At 42.0% G+C, this 25281-nt stretch overlaps 1 protein-coding gene across 8 annotated transcripts in view; it reads left to right on the plus strand.

Moving 5' to 3' along the window:
- MARK3 (microtubule affinity regulating kinase 3) overlaps positions 1–24346 on the plus strand; it is an 89410-nt gene extending 65064 nt beyond the window's left edge. For 2 of the 8 annotated variants that reach the window (XM_069490264.1, XM_069490295.1), the window contains 5 exons: positions 1837–2054; positions 5882–5985; positions 14492–14749; positions 21039–21083; positions 23404–24346. In XM_069490264.1, the coding sequence (XP_069346365.1) occupies positions 1837–2054; positions 5882–5985; positions 14492–14749; positions 21039–21083; positions 23404–23749 (971 nt within the window). In that variant the 3' untranslated portion in view covers positions 23750–24346. Of the gene's footprint in view, positions 1–1836; positions 2055–5881; positions 5986–14491; positions 14750–19731; positions 19759–21038; positions 21084–23403 lie in introns of all 8 variants that reach the window. The other 6 variants (XM_069490322.1, XM_069490314.1, XM_069490285.1 and 3 more) reach the window with 4 other exon arrangements.
- Positions 24347–25281: the final 935 nt, after the last annotated feature.

Genomic DNA, 25281 nt, shown 5'->3' on the forward strand with positions numbered 1-25281 from the left:
ATTGGAGTGAAAGTGGAAATATAAAAAATAAAACCCCAGAAATGTTAAGAGGTGTGTGTTTCCTGAGTATGACTCTAAAAAAAAAAGAAATATTAAAACATGGGATGATTGCTTTATAACTGGGACTGGTAAAGGTCTTTCTAACTGTGACCTCAGACACTAAACTCATTGAAAGAAAAGAGTTAAAAATTTCACTATATAAAATTTCTATGTGATACATCCATACCGTGGACTACTACTTACACTAAAAAGGAACAAACTATGATACACACAACATGGATCTCAAGGGAATTGTACTGAGTGAAAAACAATCTCGATAGGTTACATACTATTCCATTCATATCGCATTCTTTGAAATGACAGAGTTATAGAGATGGAGAGCAAGTTAGTGGCTGCCAGGGCTTAGGGAAGGGACTTGGGGTGAGAGGGAGGTGGCCGTGGCTGTGAAAGGGTAGTGCATGAAGTCTCTGAAATGGCGCTGCACTGTGTCCTGACTGGTGGCAGCCACACAAATCTGCATGTGTGATAAAAGGATCTAGAAGTAAATACAGACACAGCTGAGTGTGAGTAAAACAGGAAATCTGAATGCATTCAGTGGATTGGATCAATGCCTGTTTCCATTCAGAATCTCAAATCTTAAAGGATTTTGTGTTTTCTAAATACAATTAGTAAGGGTTTCAAAGCAAATCAATAATAACCTGAATGTTCACAATATCAGTAAACCTCTCCTGATGTTGGGAAGAAAGATAAATGTTAAGAGTAATATCACCCTATATTTGGTTAGCTCTTTGTTTTATACGTGAAAATTACCAAACTGAGAGTTTGTTCTTCTCCCGTAAATAAAATTAAGCCCAGTGGATCTTGTTCTGTGGCCCAGACTGGAATGCGGTGGCCAATCATAACTCACTGTAGCCTCAAACTCCTGAGCCCTGTTTACTTTTAATTCAGTTCCAAATAGATTTGCCATTTAGATTTTTGTCCAACTGGTCACTTCTTCTCTCTACCCTTTTAATAGACCTAAAATATAAAGTCCCTTTGCCTTAGAATAAATGGTGAGCATTTAGTGCTGTTCTGTAAGGTTACCACTGGATATCATACCTGATGAATATAATTATCATGTTCATTTGCAAAATTCTTTGCACTGTAGATCTCTTGTGCTACTATTGGAGTCTCCATATGGTTTATTACAGGGCATTGGTTAATCGTGCACCTAGAGTGTCCCTAGGCACACTACTCCTGGAGTTGGGGGTATGACCAGGTACCTGTGCCCAATTCCTCCCTGTCGCTCACGTGAGGAACATGTTTTCCTCTGCTTTTACCACCTTCCTGTGTCTACTCAAGTTCTTACTAATCTAGAAGATTATGAGTGCTTTTAAAAAGATCCAAGTAAAGCTTCAGAAGAAATGGCCTATAAAATCTATACTGTTCTGTTCCAAAAGGTGAAAGCATCTCTTGTACAAAAATGGTTGTAATTCACTCAGGTATACAAGGTGAACCAGTTCATTCTGCATGATGTGTGTGCCTCTAATTTGATTAGTTATCTATACAGTAACACCCCCTTAAGATGTTTCCAAAGAACCACTGTAAACAATTATTTTTTTAAAAAAGAAATCTTTAAGAAAAGTAGAAAGTTAGGGACTAACAAGTGAAATTTCAAAATTGAATTCGTTGCACAGGGTAAACATTCTATGTATAAGTTGGGCAACATCTTAGAGAATTTTATTTTACATTTTTTAGATGAATAGGAATCTTTAATCGTCTTACAAAATGTTTATTTTCACAGAATAAAATGGGAAATTATATTTTATCTTTTAAAAAGTGAACTCTTTATTTTAGCTGGACCAGCTGTTCCTGCAGTTGTGGCATATCCAAAAAGAAGTCAGACCAGCACTGCAGATAGTGACCTCAAAGAAGATGGAATTCCCTCCCGGAAATCAAGTGGCATTGCTGTTGGAGGAAAGGGAATTGCTCCAGCCAGTCCCATGCTTGGGAATGCAAATAATCCCAATAAGGCAGATATTCCTGAACGCAAGAAAAGCTCCACTGTCCCTAGTGTAAGTGCTGTTGAACTAGAGAGCAAACCTAGGGTGATAAGTTTAAACCAGGTAGACATAGCTGTTCCGAGCTTATCCATTTTACTCCTGTTTTCTCCTCTGCCTGGCGTGCCCCCCTGCCCCCCTACTACACCACCATGCCCAGTCTCGACCTATAGAAATCCTGCCTGCTGCATTGTAGGTATTTCTTGTTGACACCCTCTGCCCTTAGTCCATTCCTACTGCTGTAACAAAATACCTGAGAATGGGTAATTTATAAAGAACAAAAATTTATTTCAGAGGCTGGGGCATAGTGACTCACCTCTGTAATCTTAGCACTCTGGGAGGTGGAGGCAGGAGGATCACTTGAGACTAAGAGTTTGAGACCAGCCTAAGCAAGAGCAAGCCCCCCCATCTCTACAAAAATTAGAAAAATTAGTGAGGCATGTTGGCGTACACCTGTAGTCACAGCTACTCAGGAGGCTGAGGCAGGAGGATGGCTTGAGCCTGGGAGTTCAAGGTTGCACTGAGCTGTGATGAAGCCACTGCTCTCCACCCTGGGCAACAGAATGAGACTCTCAAACAAACAAAAATTTTATTTCGGTTCTGAAGGTTTAGAAGTCCATAATCAAGGCACCAGTGGGTTTGGCGTCTGGTGAGGGCCCTGCTCCCTGCTTCCAAGATGGAACCTTATTAACTGCATCCTCCTTGGGAGACTAACGCTCTGTCCTCACATGGCAGAAGGGGTGAGAGGGACCAACTCATCCCCTCAAACGCTTTTATAAGGGCAAAGCCGTCATGGCCTGATCACCTCCTAAAAGCCCCACCTCTTAATATTATTATGTTGGACATAAAGTTTCAACATGAATTTTGGAGGAGCCACAAACATTCAAACCATAGCACCCCCCACACACACACACACACACTAGAGAAATGAGGTCCTTTATATCAGGTGCCTTTTCCAGTTGTTCTGCAGACATGTGCTGAGCTCTAGCTTATGTCAGGCACTGAGAGACCGAAAGACCCCTCAGTCTAACAAAGCAAGAAGTAAAAGACAATGACAGTGCAGACAGATGACAGGCAGACAGAGGCCTACCATAAATGCACTCGGAGGCCTGACTGTCGGTGCCCCAAGGATGTGATGTTTGCACTGAGTCTCCAAAGGGCATTCATGGTAAAGGACGTTGACTGAATTCTCACCACGTGTCAGGGACCATGCTAAGTGCTTTTCCGTGGATTAGCTAAATTTTAAGATGATGAAAAGTGAAGAAAAGTTAGGTAATTGCCTGAAGTTACACTGCTGACCTGAATCCAGCTCTTAATCTCTACCCATAACAAAATCTCTCCAGTAAGTAGATAGTATTTGCTAAATGAAATTGAATTCATTCAGCTTTAGAAACATTTCCCGGCCGGGCGCGGTGGCTCACGCCTGTAATCCTAGCACTCTGGGAGGCCGAGGTGGGCGGATCGTTTGAGCTCAGGAGTTCGAGACCAGCCTGAGCAAGAGCGAGACCCCATCTCTACTAAAAATAGAAAGAAATTATATGGACAGCTAAAAATATATATAGAAAAAATTAGCCGGGCATGGTGGTGCATGCCTGTAGTCCCAGCTACTCGGGAGGCTGAGACAGGAGGATCGCTTGAGCCCAGGAGTTTGAGGTTGCTGTGAGCTAGGCTGACGCCACGGCACTCACTCTAGCCTGGGCAACAGAGTGAGACTCTGTCTCAAAAAAAAAAAAAAAAAAAATAGAAACATTTCCTACGGATTGAAGTATCTTCTTTCTGACCTAAGATAGTAATAATTATTCTTAGTGCCCCTAGACATAATTTTATAAAGAATTTGCAGGGAAGTGAATGATCTCGCGGTTATTCTGTAAGCACGTTTTTCCCTTCAAAATTAGCAGTGATTCAGCCTTCCCTCCTCCCCCAGAGATTGGGGTGAGCAGCCCCTGAGGCCCCTGCTGCTCCTTGTGGCATCTCTCATTGTGCCATCCTTGGCACAGGTGAGTAAGGGAGCCCAAGGGTTTTGTCTGTTCCATCCTCCGACCTTGTGCTTAAACACTGTGTGAAAAGTTTTATATTATCACTTCTGAATGCTGTGAAATAGAATTGTCATTCCATAGTCTTGCAGTTAAAATTCAGTCTCCAACTTTCATGGACGGTTCCCAGAGAAGATAAGGACCTCGTTCTCTGTCTTCATGTCTTTCCATTCCCACCGCTTTTATCCACATGCTGTCCTTTCTAAAGTATGTCATCAGCATTAACAGTCACCTATATTGGATTATTCACAAAGGGAAAAATAGTAGTTAGCAACATTATTTTAATTTTCTCCCATTAGTCTTTGTAGTTTCTCTGTACATGGTCTACTCTTGCTATTTTAAAAGTGACTGCTTTATCTTTTTTTGAAAAATTACATGATAAAATTCCTTAGTTGTGACTTTTGTTTCTTGCTTTTTTAGTTTGAAAGTTAAATTGATATGAAATCCATATGACATATAATTAACCATTTTAAAGTATGTAATTCATTGGCATTTAGTACACTCACAGTATTGTGCAACCACCACCTCTCTCTGGTTTCAGAATTTTTTCAACACCCAGAAGAACACCCTGCGTCCATTAAGTAATTACTCCCCATCCCCTTTCCCCTCATTCTCTGGCAACCACCAGCCTACTTTCTGTCTCTATGGATTTGCCTATTCTGAAAATTACATACAAATGGAGTCATATAATATGCACCCTTTTATGTCTGCTGCTTTCTTTAACTCAGCATGTTTTCAAGGTTCTTCCAAATTGTAGCATGTATTAGTGTTTTGTTCCTTTCTAGGACTGAGTAATATTCCATTGTATCTGTATGCCACAATTTGTTTATCTGTTCATCTGTTGGTGGACATTTACCTTCTTTTTTTTTTTTTTTTTTTTTTTTGAGACAGAGTCTCACTCTGTTGCCTGGGCTAGAGTGCCATGGCGTCAGCCTAGCTCACAGCAACCTCAGACGCCTGGGTTCAAGCCATCCTACTGCCTCAGCCTCCCGAGTAGCTGGGACTACAGGCATGCGCCACCATGCCCGGCTAATTTTTTTCTATATATATTTTTGGCTGTCTAAATCATTTCTTTCTATTTTTAGTAGAGACGGGGGTCTCGCTCTTGCTCAGGCTGATCTCAAACTCCTGACCTCGAGCTATCCACCAGCCTGGGCCTCCCAGAGTGCTAGGATTACAGGTGTGAGCCACCGCGCCCGGCCGAGTTGTAAAAATTCTTTATCTATTCTGGATATTAGACCCTAATCAGATACATGATTTGCAGATATTTTCTTATTGTGTAGATTTTCTTTTCACTTACTTCATAATGGCCTTTGATGCACAAGTTTCTCATGTTGATGAAGTCCACTTTATTTTTTCTTTTATGGCTCATGCTTTTGGTGTCATATCTATGAATCTATTGTTAATCCAACATCTTGCTGATGTTTTATATCTTAATTTTTATTATTTATATATTTATCTTATATTTATAATCCTACTTTTTAATTTTGAATGTATTTGCTTTTAAAAATGGTGACTCACCGTATAATCCTACTTTGATTTAAGTAGTTTATGAATTATTACTTATAATTATAAACTAGTATTATAGTCACCCTACTTTAGCCATTTTTCATGGTTTTTTTCCACCAGAAGAGAAGGCAGAGGTTGGTGTCCTCACTCCCTTTTCTGATATTTTGGTCATTACTGTGGATATTTTAGCATAGTTTAATTTAAAGACTGAGTACTCCTATTTATGTAGATGCATTCTTTTTTTTCTCATTATACTATGCTTACCAAATTGTTTAAGACAAAAATGTCCTTTTTTTATAGAGTAACACAGCATCTGGTGGAATGACACGGCGAAATACATATGTTTGCAGTGAGAGAACTACAGCTGATAGACATTCAGTGATTCAGAATGGCAAAGAAAACAGGTATAAAATTTTACCTGTTTGCAAGAAAATTTGTTTTTCCCCAAGAGAAATGGAAGCATATCATTTAGTTCTCAGTTTTTTAATCAAAATTCAAATAACAACAGTAAGTATTCTCTGAAGGTAAGTTAAATTTGAGTGCTGATTTTTAGCAAGATACTAGTATCCCAAATTCTTCTTGTTGTCTAGAGCACCATCCTCTTGGCTGGCTGTGTATGATGATTAAAAGGATTGAGTCAAACCAGCAAGGTTTCCTAGGGGAGGTACGTAGGTAGTAAACCATGGTTTCATCGTAGAACAGTGTCTAAGGAGGGAAATGGAGATTATTTTGTGCACATTAATAACTTGAAGAAAGAGAGAGGGGTTGGGGAGCAGGATGAGGAGCTAAGGCAGGAATCACACCTGGAAGGCGTAGAGAACAAGCTAGAGAGAGAGTGCTCACGGTCTCTCCCTTAGAAAAAGAGACGGTTGAGCGTCCGAGAGAAATGGGGAGTCCAGTCTTCTGAATGTTTGTAATCTGGTTGAGGGGCAAGAATACATAGAATGAAAATGGTTTAAAATACTAATAAAGTAATATATCAATAAAGAGAGCGTCATATGGAGGAGACAACTTTCTTAGGGTTATTAATAGAGTCAGCAAAGTAGAGTTAGGTAGGTTCAGAGACCATGAGGGTAGGGTTAGTTTGAGGGGAGAGAAAAAAGAGAAATTGAGTTGGTAAGGAGTGGTTAAATATAGTTTATTCTGTATAGAACAAATTTCCCAGGCTGGCATGGATTTTCCTTCTTTCCAGAAGAGTCTCGTATGAACTAAATTCAAAGATAGAAATAAAGAGAGAACAGTCTGCATGAATTCTGGAGTAAAAATCTGTAAAAATAAGCCTACGTCATCCTCCTAATTTGAACATTGTTTGGTCATGTCTAGCATCAAAATTGTTTCTTTATTTTCTTCTGACATTTACTTTTTGAAATTGTAAGGTTTCTGTTTCCTTAATCTTAATCTTACGTTTGATCTCTTTAGTCAAACAAAATGTTTGATCACTAACTAATAGGACAGCCTAAGCAAGATTCCTCTTTCCTCCTTCCTTTCTAAGACCAGACTGTTTCTCATTTCCTTATTCGTAGACCCCTTAATTTTGAATTGTTACGGGGAGTAAAGCTTGTTATATAAGAATATGTTTATTATTCAGTGAATTTTAGCAATATTGACATTCCAGTGTTCTCTTTTCTAACTCCTATGTGTTTTAACATTATCTTTTTCCTTATGTTTAAAACCTATTCAGAACTTAATTGAGTATAGCAACTGGGCTAGACAGTTTACAGATAGTGATTGTATAATGTGTGTATTTATACATATATATATATTTTTTTTTTTTTTTTTTTTTTGAGACAGAGTCTTACTCTGTTGCCCGGGCTAGAGTGCCATGGCGTCAGCCTAGCTCCCAGCAACCTCAAACGCCTGGGTTCAAGCGATCTTCTTGCCTCAGCCTCCCGAGTAGCTGGGACTACAGGCATGCACCACCATGCCTGGCTAAATTTTTCTGTATGTTTTTAGTTGTCCAGCCAATTTCTTTCTATTTTTTAGTAGAGACGGGGTCTCGCTCTTGCTCAGGCTGGTCTCGAACTCCTGAGCTCAAACGATCCGCCCACCTCGGCCTCCCAGAGTGCTAGGATTACAGGCGTGAGCCACCGTGCCTGGCCTTATAATTATTTCTTAATAGTAGTTTATTCTCTGGTAGATTTTCTTTTATTATAGTTCTCTTCTCTATCAAATACCTTCTGGTTCAAAAGTGACATAGATGATATCCATAGAAGATTTAATTAGAAGTTTCTAACATTGTGGATTTCAGTCTACAGGACTAGAAAAATGTTGTTTCCTGACTTTGCTTGTTTTTACAAATGCTTCTAAATTATTGAACTGCTCTATCAGGCTTCTTCTGAACTTTAGGATATATGACTCTGTGATTACAGAGTCAGGCTTTTTGTAGGTGTTGAGACCACAGTCTGCTCTCTGCTCCCCATCCTCTCCCTGTGGTGCACATGCACCAGGCACTGCACGTTAGGCCTGTGCTCTTCTAATTCTCCTTTCCTAAGATTATTCGCTTCACTCTTTGAAAACAGTATTTAAGACTTTTTTAGATTTCTTTGGAGTCATTTCCTTTCTGTGTCCCCCCTGCTGCAGACACCTTCCTTATTAGGGCTGACTCCTCTAGATCCTGACCTGGGCCCCATTGCTTCTCTTACCAGAAATCATTGAAATACTTTGCTTTTGAAGGTTTTGTGTTTATCTTTTGCTAAACAGAGCCTCAGTACCAAACCGCACAAGACAGGGCCCATAGTTTTAGTAACGTCTGGACTTTCTTTTTCTTTCTATTTTACAAATTAATTGAAAGACTGGAAAATTATTGAGTTTGAGGGCTGAACTAGTGGTCGTATTTTTTACTTTTAGCTAAGGCACTCTGTGTGACAACTTTCTGTCCCTTAAAAATGATGCTTAAGGCCAGGCATGGTCACTCACACCTGTAATCCTAGCATTTTAGGAGGCCGAGGTGGGAGGTTTGAGGTCAGGAGTTCAAGACTAGCCTGAGCAAGAGCAAGACCCCATCTGTACCAAAAATAGAAAAATTAGCTTGGCATGGTGGCACACACCTATAGACCCAGCTACATGGAGGGCTGAGGTGGGAGGATCGCATGAACCCAGGAGTTTGAGGTTGCTGGGAGTATGATGACACCACTGCACTCTAGCTGGGGCGACAGAGTGAGACCCTGTCTCATTTAAAAAAAAAAGAAAAAAAAGATGCTTGAGTCTTCAATTAGATGCAGTTAGCCTTCTCTGCACAAATTATTTCTTAGGCAGATCATTGCTTTCTCCTCTCCTCTCCCAGCTATATATCTTACTCCTTCATTAATTGAAAATACTAGTGAGATACAGGATGCCCGGACGTATGTTAATTTCTGAATGAGACATTCAGAAACAAGCACATAAAGTTCCATTTTCAGCCTTAAATGTGTTGGACTGTTTTCTTCTCTATGTGTTTATACAGAATTCCATCATGAGAATGATCATGGCTGATAACTGTGAAAAGGTTTGAACCCAAGGCTCCACATGCCTTAAATGAGCCCTTACTGCCTTCAAAATTTTACACCAAACATAGGGTGATATTTTAGAGGCTCACCAAATGTAGATTTTTTTGCCTCTTGCCATAAGCAATATAATTGATTTTTAATAGTTTTTTTCTTTTTAAAATTCGTTTTATGAATTGATTCTTAATAGTACAATCTTTCTGTTTTATCAGCTTTACTGTGTGAAAAATAATCATTGGTCTTGGGGGCGGGGAAGCATAGCTTTTGGCAAGTTGTTGCTTTGGCACAAACACTTGTGAGAGTTTTCTGAGTGAGACTCGTCTTGAAACCAAGTGTGCTGAAGGTCAGCCTCCTTTCTGCTGGAATCCTGTTGATATGACTGTTCTACTTCTGTTATCAGTCTTCAAAACATGGCCCGATTCCAGCCGTGACTGACAGTCAATATAAAGTGGGCTTAGGCTTCTGATGGTTTGATGACATCTCATCTCTAATGGTGTGGCTCTCTCAAGATGGTGTAGTGTCACAGTGAGAGTTAAACCACTGAGCACAGACTTGACAGACAGTGATCAACAAATTTTAGCTTTCGTTCTTAATTATAAACTGCTCAGACAAGAATGTGAAGAATTTTCTTAGTTTACACTAAGTATACCTAATCTCTCAAATTAATGTTGCTGAAGAACCTATATAGCAGGGGCACTTGGCCTTCACTTTTTCATATGCTTTTAGATATCTGCATGAGTTGTTTAGACTATGTTGGTTTAAAGACCTCCCAAAGACGTAACGTGATAGTGTTAGGGTAAAACGCAACAGAAGGTTTTCAAAGAAGTTTAAAGTATTAGATGTCATTGGCAAAAGTTTAAAATAGTCAGTTGACTTTATTTTATCCACTTACCCACTTGCCTTGCATTAAGCCACAGAGATTGAGCAGAGAAGGATTGATAACAGTTAACACACGTATCTTTTGGACTATATTTTTTATATTTTTAAGTCTGCTTTTGCTCAGTCACTGAGAATGCTTTTAATTGGCAACCAAAACATTTCATATCAAAATAATCTGATATGGGATAGATGTTGTAGCAAACAAATTCAGAGTGCCTGTCCTTTAGTAACTTTAAATGAATTAGTTTCTATAAAGATAATCAGTTATAAATACAAAATAATTGGGAAGATTAATAGAAATTCAACTTCATGTAACTTGTATTTTTAGAAAACACATTGCTATCTCTTTAAGATTTAAATTAATACAGCTACTGTTTTGCTAAATTGTTGTGGGCTAGACTAGGAAATATAACCATCATTTTCAACACTTTTCTGGGGGGAAAATATTGTTCAAACTTTCATAACAGCCAACTTGCACTTTTAGAATATAAAGCCCATCGTGATATTGGGGCTGTCTGTTGTGAATAGAATTTTTGCGAGTTTGTTTAAACTTGAAATTCAGCAGACATTACTACATTTACTGTTTCCTGAATCAAGGTAGTAGGCCTACTGTAGAAGTCAGAAAAACAAATCTGTTTTGTTGCTTACTTTGTAGAACTTGTGATGTAACATGAATAAAATTTCTAAAGAAATATTTGCATTTAAAATTAGTATTTCAAAAAGTTTAATAATTTATACTGAAAATATCGATTTACATTTCCTGTTTAGAAATGTCTCTTTCTTTGTCGAGGATCAGGTTTTCACTGCAGGACATCTGTCCATCCCCTTCATGTGCCTCGCAGGCAAGACACAGTTGGCAGTGGCTGCCTGGGGACAGATGGAGCAGCCTCTTGCTCTGCAGGCCGACTAAAATCCTTTCCTTCTCCAGAGTCTTCAGGACCGTTTATATTCACAGGGAAGAAGCTAAACAACTCCTACCTCCCCTTCTTCCCCTGTTTTTCTTGGTGCATCCGTTGACCCGAGCTCCTTATTTCGGCAAAAAAAAAAAAAAAATGTCAGCAGCTGGGCAGGAGGATAAATTTTGTTGACTCCAGACCTGCCCTGAAAGATAATAGAGCACAAAAGACAATTGTATTTATCTGTACCTTAAAATTGTATGTATGTCTGTACACATGTACTGGGAACAACGCAACATGTCTTTAGCTACTTGAATCAGGACTCTGTTGCAGGTGACAGAAAACCCAGTCTAAACAGGCTTAAATAAAAAGGGCAATCTGTTAGGTCCTACTACTCGAAAAATCCAAGGCTAGAGTCAAGGTCCATTTCCTAGTTCTGCCTCCTCTGTGGTAGTTCCACGGCTGAGCTCGGCACCATCACACCTGCCCTCTTCCTGCACATGGCTTGCTCCAGCCAAAGCCTGGGGTTATCTCCTTGATCTGTGTGTGCTGGCTCTGGGCATCTCTAAACCTGTCACTGGCCAGGGAAGCTGGGAAAAGTCTGAGGTGGAGTCAGCTTCATCTGCAGCCCAGGGACCTAGAGTTGCTTCCCCTAAAGCAAAATTTAGGTGTTGCTGCCACAGGAAAAGTATGGACACTGAGTGGCAAACTAAGAAACCTGAAGGCCTTTGTTTCCTGTCCTTCTCTGACTATATAGAGCCATTCTCCCTGGCATAGGGCAGAATTCTCAAACAAAAATGCAGGGCCAAGCAGCACTTCTTGAGCAATTTAAAGACCTGTCTCCCTCATGTTGGGGCTATCAGAATCCTAGTGGCTGGCTTATTAATCTGTTCCGTTGGAAGAACATATACTGAGCACCTGCTCTGTCAGGCTTTCTGCCGACACTGGGGGCACGTTGACAAGATTATAGCTGTGGTCTCAGGGAGCTCCAGCAGGAAGTGTCACTACAATACAATGCAGCATGCGTGAACTAAAACACAGCAAGAATGTGTTTTACTCTCAGTGGGAGGGTGCATCAGGGAAGACTTCACGAAGGAGAAGACCTCTGGTTGAATTTTGAAGAGTGAATGGAAAGACGCCAGCTCATCAGGCATAGAGAACAGCTCCTGCAAGTGTTTTCTGACCTGGTACTTTACCAAGGGACTGCATGTCATCAGGAGGGCCAGAAAGTCAAGTTTCAAGGGGAATGAAAGAAGGCAAAGCCTGGAGAGATGCAGGGGCCCAAGGATGTGTGACTTGCATGCCGGGATGAGGAGTCTGAACTTCATCCTGAAGACTCCGTGTGCTGTAGAAAGGTTATGATCAGATGAGTGACAAGGTCCAGTTTATATCTTGGGAAGTTCTCGGCAGTTGAGTGGATAGACTGGAGGTGGGGTGAGGGTAGAGGTGGGAGCCCAGGGAAGATGAGGCACGAGGCTCTGCACTGAGACCCTGGCAGGAGAAGTGGAGAGGACATGCCAGTTGGAAGGCTGTCAAGAAGCTGACACCGACAAGATGTCATGGTTGGTCTGGATATGGGAAGTGAGGGAAGGGAAGAACCTGCCAGTTTCTAAGTTTCAATCCTTTGCAAAGATTTCTGCAGAAAGACACTGGAAGAATATGATCAGAATTCTAAATCCCTGCTTATCCTTAAAGTAAAGAAACTATACCTTTGGAATTCTAAGGACACGATGACTGAGCTGGAATTCAGGAATAATGTGGTCGTGGTGAGACTCCTGTGGGTAGTTTTGTCCAGTAGCTGTCTGTGCCAGCTGAAACTACAGACTTACAGCTACTCCGTCACTCTTTCTGTGTCTATAAACAGTTAATTTTTTCTCATGAGTCTTTCCTTCTTGAAAAAAGGGGCTCTGTTAACCCCTTGGGGATTTTGACTATTCTTTGTAAAGGATAAAAGACTCTTTATAAATGTCATTTGGATAAAAAGATTCTAAACTATATTGTTAAAACAACATAGGATACTCTATTATATAACAACTAGTTTCTATACCTATAACCTTATTAGTTCATTTAAAAAATGTCAGTGTGGGCCGGGCACGGTGGCTCACACCTGTAATCCTAGCACTCTGAGAGGCCGAAGCGGGAGGATCGTCTGAGCTCAGGAGTTCGAAACCAGCCTGAGCAAGAGCGAGACCCCTCTACTAAAAATAGAAAGAAATTAGCCGGACAACTAAAAATATATAGAAAAAATTAGCCAGGCCTGGTGGTGCATGCCTGTAGTCCCAGCTACTCGGGAGGCTGAGGCAGAAGGATTGCCTGAGCCCAGGAGTTTGAGGTTGCTGTGAGCTAGGCTGACGCCACGGCACTCTAGCCCGGGCAACAGAGCGAGACTCTGTCTCAAAAAAAAAAAAAAAAAAAAAAAAAAAAAAAAAATGTTTTGGGAACAAGTTGAGAGCACCGTAAGCTCATATTATATGTTCACTTTACCACTTACACTTGAATTGAGACATCTCATAGAATAGGCTTTATTTTAGGCATAGCTTGGAGGACATCATCCTTCTCAAATAAATATTCAGACATATAAGCTGCTGTTTTCTTTTGTTTAATGTAATAAGCTTTTAAGATTACTGTTTGAAAAAAAGCAGTTTGCAGGTTAGCAATTGCTCCAGAATCCCCAAAACAAGTTTAAGAGAGTTTTATTCTTTGAAAAACATGAGATGGTTTGGGGAGGAAGGTTTGTACGTTACACAGCAGGTTGCTCTGTGGTCACTGCTCCATCAAACTGTTGTTTCTGCCTCTGCCTGAACCCAAACCCCCTCCCAGCCTGACAGAAATGTTCGCTTACGCAGCTAGCCCTGCCTCAGTTTGTACCACATCTTCTACCTGTCGGCTGAGACATCAGAAGTCGATGTCCATGTCAGCCTCTGGGCACCCCAAGATGATGTTACCTCCAATAGACAGTGAAGGAGATAACTTCAAGGCTATGTAAGAAAAATGCACATTCCTTGTGAAACTAATGTGTACCCACTGCTTCTTAATTTTGTGCTGTGGATTTTATAGTCCAAGATTTTGTTACAGTTGTCTACAAAGTGTCCTCCCTCATCGTGATTTTAGTTTGAACACATCCTGTCTCATGGTGTCCTTGGTCATCTGTGTGTGTCTTCATGCCTTTGCATACTACAAAGGCGTAAGAAGTTCCTGCTCCTCCCCAAGTTGCTTTCAGCATGTGGAATTTTATATTCATACCGTTTGTGTGCTTCCGAAACTTTTTAGTTGCCGATTCTTCAAGTATGCCTGCATATCATTTATTTCTTTCATATTGGCACGGTTCTCTGCGTGTAAGCAATTTGAGAGGGAAGCAAAGGGGAAAAGCTTGAGTTAGCCAATCTCTGTCCTAGAATTTCCCTGCATTAACCTTGTCCTTAAAAATATATATGTACTATTCCCTTAAACTCTATGAGGCTTTGTCTCATTATATACTATTCTTTTGGTACCCTTTCCCACTTAACTTACCTATTACTCCTAAGTTCTCTGAAATGCCCCTTGGATCTGGATTGATTACACCTGATTTTCTCCACTGTGTATAGAAGGTATATTGTGATTGTAAATTTTGTATGCCATGTTTGTGAAAGTCTCTTCTTTTCTCATATCCACAGCACTATTCCTGATCAGAGAACCCCAGTTGCTTCAACACACAGTATTAGCAGTGCAACCACCCCGGATCGAATCCGCTTCCCCAGAGGCACTGCCAGTCGTAGCACTTTCCATGGCCAGCCACGGGAGAGGCGAACTGCAACATACAACGGCCCCCCTGCCTCTCCCAGCCTGTCCCACGAAGCCACACCGTTGTCCCAGACTCGAAGCCGAGGCTCCACTAATCTTTTTAGTAAATTAACTTCAAAACTCACAAGGAGGTAAGTGTCAGGTGATGCTGGTTGTTTTGGAGTGAACACACAGAACACAAGGAGAAATGTTTTTTCTGTTGTGTGAAGCCACTGCTCAGATATTTTTTGTTCTGCTTTCAGCTCATGTTTTTCTGGTTTATATTTATCTAACTTTATACATTAAAACCATTAAAATAGAAATTACAGAGCTCAGAGTCTTTTCATAACGCTAAAAGTTGTCTAGCATTTGGGAGGTTTTGTTATTTTCTTTAATTAACTGTTCCTTTTGGTCACACGTGTGTTCACTACAGTTAAGCAGAACTCCAGTTCTGGTGTAAGCAAGGGTCTGGCACCCCGTAGCAATCACCAAGGGAGACGATGCGGCCGTTGTGGCAATCTCTAGACACGAAGGAGAGGGACATTTCCTCTTTTCTCACTTTATTGTCATTAAAGAGCACTAAGTTTCTAAAAGTCCAGATCTTGAGATTGTTCTCTTTCTTAGTGTGCAGGCAGGATAACTTTCTTCAGAGGTATAATTTTATTTATTTATTTATTTATTTATTTTTTGAGACAGAGTCTTACTCTGTTGCCCGGGCTAGAGTGCCATGGCATCAGCCTAGCTCACAGCAACCTCAAACTCCTGGGCTCAAGCAATCCTCCTGCCTCAGCCTCCTGAGTAGCTGGGATTACAGGCATGCACCACCATGCCCAGCTAATTTTTTCCATATATATTTTTAGATATCCATATAATTTCTTTCTATTTTTAGTAGAGACGGGGTCTCGCTCTTGCTCAGGCTGGTCTCGAACTCCTGAGCTCAAACGATCCGCCCACCTCGGCCTCCCAGAGTGCTAGGATTACAGGCGTGAGCCACCACGCCCGGCCTGAGGTATAATTTTAGAGATAAAACTCCTGGTTTATTCTCAAAAAAATAATATATCATCTTAGCACATCCAGGACATAAGAAAGAAAAAAAATAACGATAATATCAGGTTATGTATAAAATGTTTCATGTGTCTAGTTAGGCTGTCATTTTGGGCCTTGGGAAACTCTACGGGTCCTTTGAGGTAATTTTCAGTTCATTTCCATGACCTAGTATACATGTTGCAAAAGCCTAGAAATATTGGTTGCTTCCAGAGGAAAAAGAAAGGATGCCACTTTGAACCATAAGCAAATAGTGAAAGGCACGTTTAGCCAGGAATAAACCCCAGAAACCCAAGAGCCCCTGCAGTTTTAGGATTCCTCCGAGGGAATCCTGTGAAATTAAGCCTGGCTGTGGATTGGTCTGTATGAGGTTTCTTGCAGGTTTGCCTGCCAGGGCCCCTCTTGTCTGTCACCTGTGTCTTACAGGACAGCATAGGAGTGTTCCCAGGTCTGCGATCATCAGTGCCCCCCTCTGTTTCTCTATGCTCCCCATGGTCTGTTAGCGCCCTGCTTAGTGTCATCTATTGCCATTATTTGAACTGTAAGCCAAATGTCACTTTTTAGTCTCCTTAATTTCTCCAGATTAATTGTCTGAAATTTAGGTGAGTCACATTAAATAGTCTGATCTGTTTATTGTTAGGATATCAAATAATAGATACGGGAGGATTTTTGATATCCGTTAGCATTAACTAGAAATCAGACAAATCAAAAGGATTTAGTGCTTTTGTTCTCTCCTCAGCCTCTCTGCTAAGACACATATTTCCAGATTGGGCAGAACAGAATAGTCTAACGGGCCTTGCCAGTTTTGTGGCTGGGTTCATGACCAGCAAGAGAGACAGTAAGTTCAATCCAAAAAGAGTCTTTTGACCCCCCACAATAAATCCTTCCTTTCAGGGTCACCTGATGGCCTGTCCCAGGCCTCCTTGTCCTCTGGCTCCTTCCACAGGGACTGTGCTGAAATGAAATCTGCCTCTGCTTAGGTGGTAGAAAGTGGAGCCATTTATGTGGCCGTTCACCTTCTGTCCCTGCTTAATATCAGCAGGTGTTTCTCCTCTGAGTCCCAAGCACAGAGGGATGTGCAGCCCTCCAGGTTTGCCTCAGTCCAGAAAGGCAGCTTCATGGCCGTGCATTTTGTTCTGTAATGGGCTCTTTAAATAAAATCTTGCACATCGTTAAAATCCGTGAGATTATTTAGTGGTCTCCTCTGTGCTCCTCTTTTGGTCTTCTTAAGACCATCGTTGATAAAAATATCAGCCACCATTGTTTGAGTGCCTCCTATGTCCAAAGATAGATAGATGTCTACAGATATATAGATCTACTCATTTTATACACATGTAAATATGTTATATACACACGTGTTTGTAATATATACACAAATTTTTATGGGTATATCTATATTTACAATATGTATATAATATCTATAAATATATGAATATCTATATTTATAATATATACACACTCACTACATCTCTACAGTCCACCCTGTGGAGTGGATATTTATTTCCCATTTCATAGAGGACACTGAAGATGAGGTTCGAAGAGGTACATGTTTAATGTCCTACAGCAAAGAAGTGTGAGGCAGACCCGGGTCTGTGACCAGAGGAGGCCCTTTAAGCCACTACACTTGGGCCCCCTTAGAAAACTCAGTGAAAGACTAGTACAGGCCTGAATCCTTTTCTCTTATTTCCTAATTACATTTATTACGTGTATTTGAATTGAAATTGGAGACAGGTTTCTTGATTAAAAAATTCTAGGTGGTTGGCCAGGCACAGTGGCTCATGCCTGTAATCCCGGCACTTTAGGAGGCTGAGGCAGGAGGATTGCTTGAGCCTAGGAGTTGGAAACCAACCTGGGCAATAATGAGACCCCGCCTCTACTAGAAATAGAAAAATTAGCCAGGCCTGGTGGCGTGCACCTGTAGTCCCAGCTACTCAGGAGTCTGAGGTGGGAGGATCGCTTGAGTCCAGGAGTTCGAGGTTGCAGTGAGCTATGATGGTGCCACTGTATACTCCAGCCTGGGCGACAGGCGACAGAGTGAGACCCTATCTCAAAAAAAAAAGCTAGGCGATTGTTTTATTCTACAACTTCCAAATTTCCAGGTATTTCTACTCCTCAGTTTTTGTAGATAGTCTTTTATCTTGTTAAGGCTTGCAAACTGAGGCCTGTGGCCTCCCTTAGTCATCCTTCAGCTACAGGCAGCTTGTCCCTGAAAACAAGCAGGGTCCTTGCTGCGGTGGTTGAAGCTTCTTGTCCCCCCTTAGCAATAATTGCTAGGATTAAAGCTGCAGTGCCTGAGAGGCTAGGGTGTTTGCACTTAGGTGCTGCCAGGGAGACAGGGCCTAGCCAGGTGAGGAGGGCTGGTGTCAGAAGACCTGCACTCTGCCTGGACAGCACGTGGCTTTGGAGAGCTGTGAAACCTTTGTGGTGAGGAGCGAAACTCTCCCCTCCTGCGGCCAGACCAGGCCTGCTCAGATTCGCCCACGTGGCCTGGGCCAGAGTGCAGAGGCCTCCATCCAACAGCATCCACCTTCCTCCTCATACCTCACGGGATTGGTGGGAAGAAAAGCTAAGCAAATTCATCCTATAGTATTTGACCGGTAACCCTGACTTTTCCCAGGTACAAAAGTAGGAAATAAAAATATAAAGATTTTTTTAGTCATTTTTCAACTAAAATAATCTTTGGAATAATGCCACCTTATATTTATATAGTATTTATTTATAAAATATTCTCACATGGTGGTCCTGTTTGCAGTAGATACCCTGCTGTGTACCACTACTGATCTGATTATGAGGTGGTTGGCAGTTATTTACAATAGTTAGATTTTTTTTAATTAGTTTATATCTGGAGCAATGCCAGAGTTATCCCAGATTAGTAAAAGTCCAAAGATTTCATTAATTCAGTCATTCAGCAAATATAAATCATTGCCTATTGTGTCCGATTACAGAACTAGCCTTTACAAATAGAAGTTAACAAGCCTGTCCTATACTTGCCCAGGGAAGCTGATCACATGATCATAAAAATCTGCTCCAAGCTGAGTGTGGTGGCTCACACCTGTAATCCTAGCACTCTGGGAGGCTGAGGTGGAAGGATCACTTGAGACCCCTGTCTCTACTAAAAATAGAGAGAAATTAGCCAGGCAACTAAAAATATAAAAAATTAGCCCGGGATGGTAGTGTACGCCTTTAGTCCCAGCTACTCAGGAGGCTGAGGCAGAAGGATGGCTTAAACCCAGGAGTTTGAGGTTGCTGTGAGCTAAGCTGATGCCACAGCACTCTAGTCCAGGCAACAGAGCAAGACTCTGTCTCAAAAAAAATTAAAAAAAATAAAAATCTGATCCATAGTTGGAAAAATCTTTTGTCAGATCCTGTTTGGCATAGCCTGTGCATCTCCTTAAATTTTTTTAGTGACCAGAGTCACCACCCTTTCTAAATACGGTTCTTCCAGTTTATTACATAAAAATAAAATCCATACTGTTATCTTGTTACTTAATTTTTATTTATTTTAAGATCTAAAACTGGAATGTCTACTTCAGTTTAAACCCCAATAACCTATTTTTCTTAAAGTGATTTATATCATATCATTGTAATAAATAACCTATTAATGTTTAAATTATCTTCCTGAAAGAAGTAATGATTATTTTATAATGAAAATTTTTTATGTTTATGTATAAGAAGGCAAGATGTTTGTTCATAAGATATTCTGAAGAAAATTGAGAAATACTATTTTATTACTAGTATATTGCACATGACTTGTCATTTAACACACACGACATGAAGTTTTATCTTAAAAGTGTATCCACCTAAAGAACTTTAAATAGATTTAATTACATATGTCAATATTTACTGCTGAACTTTTTCTTACAAGTATAGATATTTTAATATTTCTAATTAAAAGATTACATACTCATTTAATTATCTGTAATAATTTTACTTTTTTAACAAATGTCACCATTTTATTATTTATCGGCCAGGAGAGGAGCCCTGTTTAATTTGGGTTTTTTCTTTCTCTATATATAATTGATTAGATTTTCTGTTTAATTTGTACAAGTTGTTTTTGTTAATTTTTTTTTTTTTACTTAATTTCTTTTAGAAACATGTCATTCAGGTTTATCAAAAGGTAGGATTTATATAAACACATTTATTTTTCAATCCTCACCCCCACATGGCCCCTGCAATTAACATCAGGTTTGGCTTTCTGGCCTTGATTTTCTTAAAAACTAAACTTTCTGCTGAGAACTAAATACTTATTTCCTTGAGAGAAAACTGGAAAGAGAGATTAACTCTGTCAGGCATTTGAAAGGGACATGATGCCCATGCAGCAAAAGGCCTGTGCATGCTCTGTGCATTTTCTTCCTTTGGTAGAATTATTTAGCATCCAAATAATTCTGTCTTCATACTAATAACACTTAGCATGCTCCTGTTGGAAGAATGAGACATTCAGTAATGTTAATATACAATTAATGATTAGCCTCAAGCATGTCAAAGGTAAGTGGTAATTGTGTTCGTCTTCATTTTTATTTCCCTGGGGATTGAATTAGCAAAAGGCTTGAAAATGACGGGGAAATTAGCAAATACTCTGATACTGGAAACAAGCATAAAATCCAAACCCACAGCCTCATTTGGTTTGGCTTTTTTAGAAATTAAGATGTGAGCAGCAGCATAGCAGAATGTTTTTATATTTCGGGAGAGCTGAAAAGTAAATAGAATTCTATCCAAAAGCCACTTGCCACTAACCACTGAAGAAAGCATGTCTCATTGTTTTTATTTAAAGCACTGCAGTAAATGGTATTCTGATTTGATTAATATTTTTTGATGGTGACAATCAAGAGGCCCAAAATTTTGCTCACTGCACACGTATGAGGCAGGAAATCTGCCATTAAGGGCCACTCTTGTGCCTGTGCCTCTCAAGTCACTGGAAGCCCAGGCTGTGGATTTTTATACTTACTAGACTGATGGATCGCTGCAAGGCTCTGTTAACCTGAGCTCTTTACCAGGAACTGGGGGCTGGGGCGGGGGTCCTTCCGGCTGCAGATATCATTCCATGATTGTTTTTTATTTTTTAACTGATCTTCCCAGTTGTCAGTTTTTTCCTTAGAAAATATTATAATTGAATGTAGACTTCAACTGAGAGTCTCGTTACCTTTTAATTGGAAGCCCTTTCTTCCGTGGGGAGTGGTTAAAAAGTGAAGGTGCTCGGACTGAGGAGCCCGGCGGGGGTGCAGCCTGCCCCTGTACGCGGCCTGCAGGAGAGCGGGACTAATGAGCCCGACTGGTGACACAGACGAGCTTTAGGTTTGCTCATGATGCGTGTGTGGGTATGTGGGTGGTCGTGTACTGCTGTGTAAGATTTCTCTTCTCTTTCCCACTTCTCTTTGCTTCTACATTCTGTTCATTGAGGCTTCCAACTGAATATGAGAGGAACGGGAGATATGAGGGCTCAAGGTGAGGGAAATGATTTTTATTCATTTCTGAATGTTATGCACCGTATTCCTGCTGCGGCTAGGTGCTGGGTGAGGTGGGCCCTGCTGCTGCTGGCCCAGGCCAGGAGGCTGTCCTGTACCCGGTGGCCACATGAGGGCACCAGTGTGCCACGCAAGCCTCGCTGATCCCCTCATGGCCCGGGCTTTCCCTCTGTCTGTGCACTAAGTGCGTGGCAGCGCCGTCAGCCTTCCTGCCTGTTCCTGCCTGGGCGTCCGTGGCCCAGCTGGGACATGGAGCTCTGGAGGTCAGTAGCAGTGCTCATAGGGTAGGCCCTCAGCTCGCATTGACTCCTTGCCTGGCTCAAGGAATAAAAGCAAAACACTTAATAAGATTTTCGTATTTCAAAGTAGAAATGTTTTCTTTTAAGAATGATGATTATATAGTCAAGTGTTTTGCTTTTCAATTCTGTATAGCTGTCATTGCATAGGATATGAGGGGGGTGTCACCAGATAGGCTGAGGACTCTGCGTTCCTGGTTCTAGGTGTCTTCCACTTGTGCCCTTTCTTACACCAGTCCCCACCAGGCTATTTCAGACCCACTCTAACCCATTTGCTCTCTTCCTGGGCTTTCTAAAGTACAGCTCTAGTCATATGGCTTTTCCGAATGAACGCCTTCAGTGGCCCCCACTACCTAACCAACCGGGTCCCTGTGAGGCCCTTTGTGGCATGATACAGGCTGCCTCCACAGCCCCAGCTCCTCGGCCCCATCGAGGCAGAGTGTTGGAGTGAGTGTCCAGCCCAGGTTAGAGCAGGCTCGAACCGACCTGGTTCATTTCCCCATCCATAATAGGAAGGTGACAATAGGACCTACCTACTGGTATCAAGTAGTCCTGGGCCGGGTTACCACAAGTGCTCAGTAAATGCTGTTATGGGGTGACAGCTCTGTTCCCCCAGTTCCAGTCAATCTGTGCACTTACTGTGCCCTTAAATATACTTCACTTTCCTGCCTCCTCGCCTTCACTTATGATACCCTCTGCTCAACACAAAAACTCTCCTCCCCCGTCTGTTGTATTTTGTGAACTCCCACGGGCTCTTCATCCATCTTCTAAGATCCCTCCCACCATTTCCTTGTGGTCCCACCCTGCCTTTCAGCCTCAGTCCTCCCATGGGGTGGGCTCTCCCTCCTCTCCTATGACCCTCCAGGACTGCCACATCTTTCCTGCGCTGCTGCCGTTGCCTTACTTTAGTCTTCCTGGCCCCAAATTAGTTTGAGAGCTTGTGCTCATTTTTGTAACCTCTTTAGTATCTAACACAGCATTTTACACATAGGAAGCTTCTAATCGATTTTGGTGGGTATAAATTAAACTGAATATTCTCTTAGCAGATTGGTGACAGGGAGAGCCATGTGCGTAAGTAAAACCTGTGGCCCCTCAGTTCTGATGAATGTGCCATAGGGTGGAGTATATTTAACAGACATATAATAATGTTGTTACTGCCCAAGAGGTTCAGTACTCACTGTCTTAATTGAAGCCTCCAGATACACACGTGAGGATGTAAATGATGACTTGTGGCAATACTGCCTACGTGCTAAGGCACGGCTGGCGAGCTGTGGGGTTCCCTAGAGACCCAGCCCTGCACATGCCTCCTCCAGGGCGGCAGGACCCAGGCTCAGACTCTGAGTCCACGTGGCACAGACAGTTCAGTGCCTGCAGACAAATGAGCTGTCTTAGAACATTTCATTTTTCCATCTATTTCAGTGTAAGATGATGTCATCTAAGATTCTGTTTAACTATGAAATTGGAAGTTTAAATCAACAAAATAGAAGGAAAAACAATGAGGTGTGTAGAGGTGACTAAGAAAATGCCGCCACCCCACCTGATGGTGCTCAGCATCTGATGGATGTTTGAGTCCCCCTTATCCCAAGTACCAGTCACGGTGATCGCCGTGGAAGGAGCAGTTTGGCAGGACAGGAGGGGAGGTGGTGGGTCATCCACGACTCCCTCCCTAGCTGGGCCTGTGGAGCCCCGAGCAGAGGTGTGGGGCTCTCTCGGCTTCGTCTGATTGCCACAGTTATTTTATTTTCTTATTTTAGTAAGTACAGGTGGCTAGTGAAGATTTTCCAGCTAGGTAGATTTTTTTGGTTGGGGGAGAGGGGTATTGAAAATAGATGAAACTAAACTTCTTAGTAAGGGAACAGGTTACTCATGTGAGTCTGTGCAGGAAAAATGTGGAGGTTGGTGGTTGGTTGTATTGTATTGAAAAGGTGTATTACGAACCAGCTGAAGTAGAAAAGGTTAACTTTCCTGTGCAATTAAAAATCAACCTGCCACTGTGCGTTTCAGTCGCAACGTGTCTGCTGAGCAAAAGGATGAGAACAAAGAAGCAAAACCTCGCTCCCTGCGCTTCACCTGGAGCATGAAAACCACTAGTTCCATGGATCCTGGAGACATGATGCGGGAAATCCGCAAAGTGCTGGACGCCAATAACTGTGACTACGAGCAGCGGGAGCGCTTCTTGCTCTTCTGCGTCCATGGTGATGGGCACGCAGAGAGCCTCGTGCAGTGGGAGATGGAGGTCTGCAAGCTGCCAAGACTGTCTCTGAACGGGGTCCGGTTTAAGCGGATATCAGGGACATCCATAGCCTTCAAAAATATTGCATCCAAAATTGCCAATGAGCTAAAGCTGTAACCCAGTAATTATGGTGTAAATTGAGTAGCAATTAAAGTTTTTTCCTGAACACTGATGGAAATGTATAGAATAATATTTAGGCAATAACGTCTGCATCTTCTAAATCATGGTATTAAAGTCTGAGGACGAGCGCACGCCTGGGAGCGAGAGCTGGCCTTTTTTCTACGAGTGCACTACATGAGAGAGGTGCGGCCCGTGCCCCGTCCTGTTTCCGTTGCCCTGAGAGTCAGCCTGTGGCCCCATCTCCAGCTGCCCCCTACCTGGTGGGTGTGAGAGGGGACTGCGTGTGTGAAGTGGTGTGTGTGGAAGCATCTCCCTACCCTGGCAGCCAGAGCCGTTACTAGTACCTCTGGGAGATCATCTGGTGCTAAAACATTATAATTGCCAACGAGGAAAATACTGAATTACTGCTAAGAATTAACCTTAAGACTAGTTGATAATTAATACAGGTTTACAGTTCATGCCTGTGGTTTTGTGTTTGTTGTTTTGTGTTTTTTTTAGTGCAAAAGGTTTAAATTTATAGTTGTGAACATTGCTTGTGTGTGTTTTTCTAAGTAGATTCACAAGATAATTAAAAATTCACTTTTTCTCAGTAAATCTTGCATTGTCTCCTAATACTGTATTTAAGACCCAGATTAAGGCAGTCACTAAAAATACGTGTGTATGCCTCCATCACTGAGTTGAACAAAAGCAAAGAAAACATATGAAGGTTTGGGGCCACTTGGTCCCTTGGCTTGGAGCCCAACATTTGTGATTACTAGCATCTTTTTTCCCCCGAACGCAGTAAAGGGAGAAGATGGCTCTCCTGGTGACCCGAGAAGAAGGGGCATTGGGAGCGGCTGGCATCTCAGCCCGCAGGAGCTGCAGTGCACCACGTGTGGAGGAGTGCCAGCCCCTGACAGTTCTGGGCTGCTGCTTCACGAAGTATGTAATTTTCCTCTCTCCTCTCTCGTGATTCAGCACATGAATCAGACTGCAGCTTTTTCCCAGCACCTACGTGGCTGTGTCAAGGGGTAGTGGATGTACCACGCAGTTTGGTGCTTCGTTCTCATGGGAGAACGGTCACGTTGATTGGCGTGCTATTCTGGGTTCTGGGTTTGTTGATCAGAGAACGAAAGTCTGGACAGACGGCCACTCGTTCCGTCCCAGGTGTTGCTGTCTCCCATGGGCAGGGCGCTGTTCTGATTGTTTGGGACACATCCATTATTTGTATTCCGGGTATGCTTTTCAATAAGGGGCGACTGCATTTGCCCTTGGCTGGGATATGGGGTGAGCGAGAAAGAGAAGAGCCGATGGTGACTTGATGGTTTTTGGCCTGAGCAGTAGCAAGGCGGGGATTGCTGGTGAGATGGGGCAGGTTGCTGGGGAGACATTTGAAGGCCAGAGGGGAAGATGAGGAGAGCAGGCCCAGACTGGTCGAGTCTGTGGTGCCTCTAGCTGTAAGAGTGTGCAGCTGGACAGAAAACCAAGGGAGGGAGAGACCCAGGGAGCCCTCAGTGGGGAGAAAGTTCCTGTTCAAAGCTGTGAGACAG

Source organism: Eulemur rufifrons, chromosome 2 (genome assembly GCF_041146395.1).
Source record: "Eulemur rufifrons isolate Redbay chromosome 2, OSU_ERuf_1, whole genome shotgun sequence".
NCBI lineage: Eukaryota > Metazoa > Chordata > Mammalia > Primates > Lemuridae > Eulemur > Eulemur rufifrons.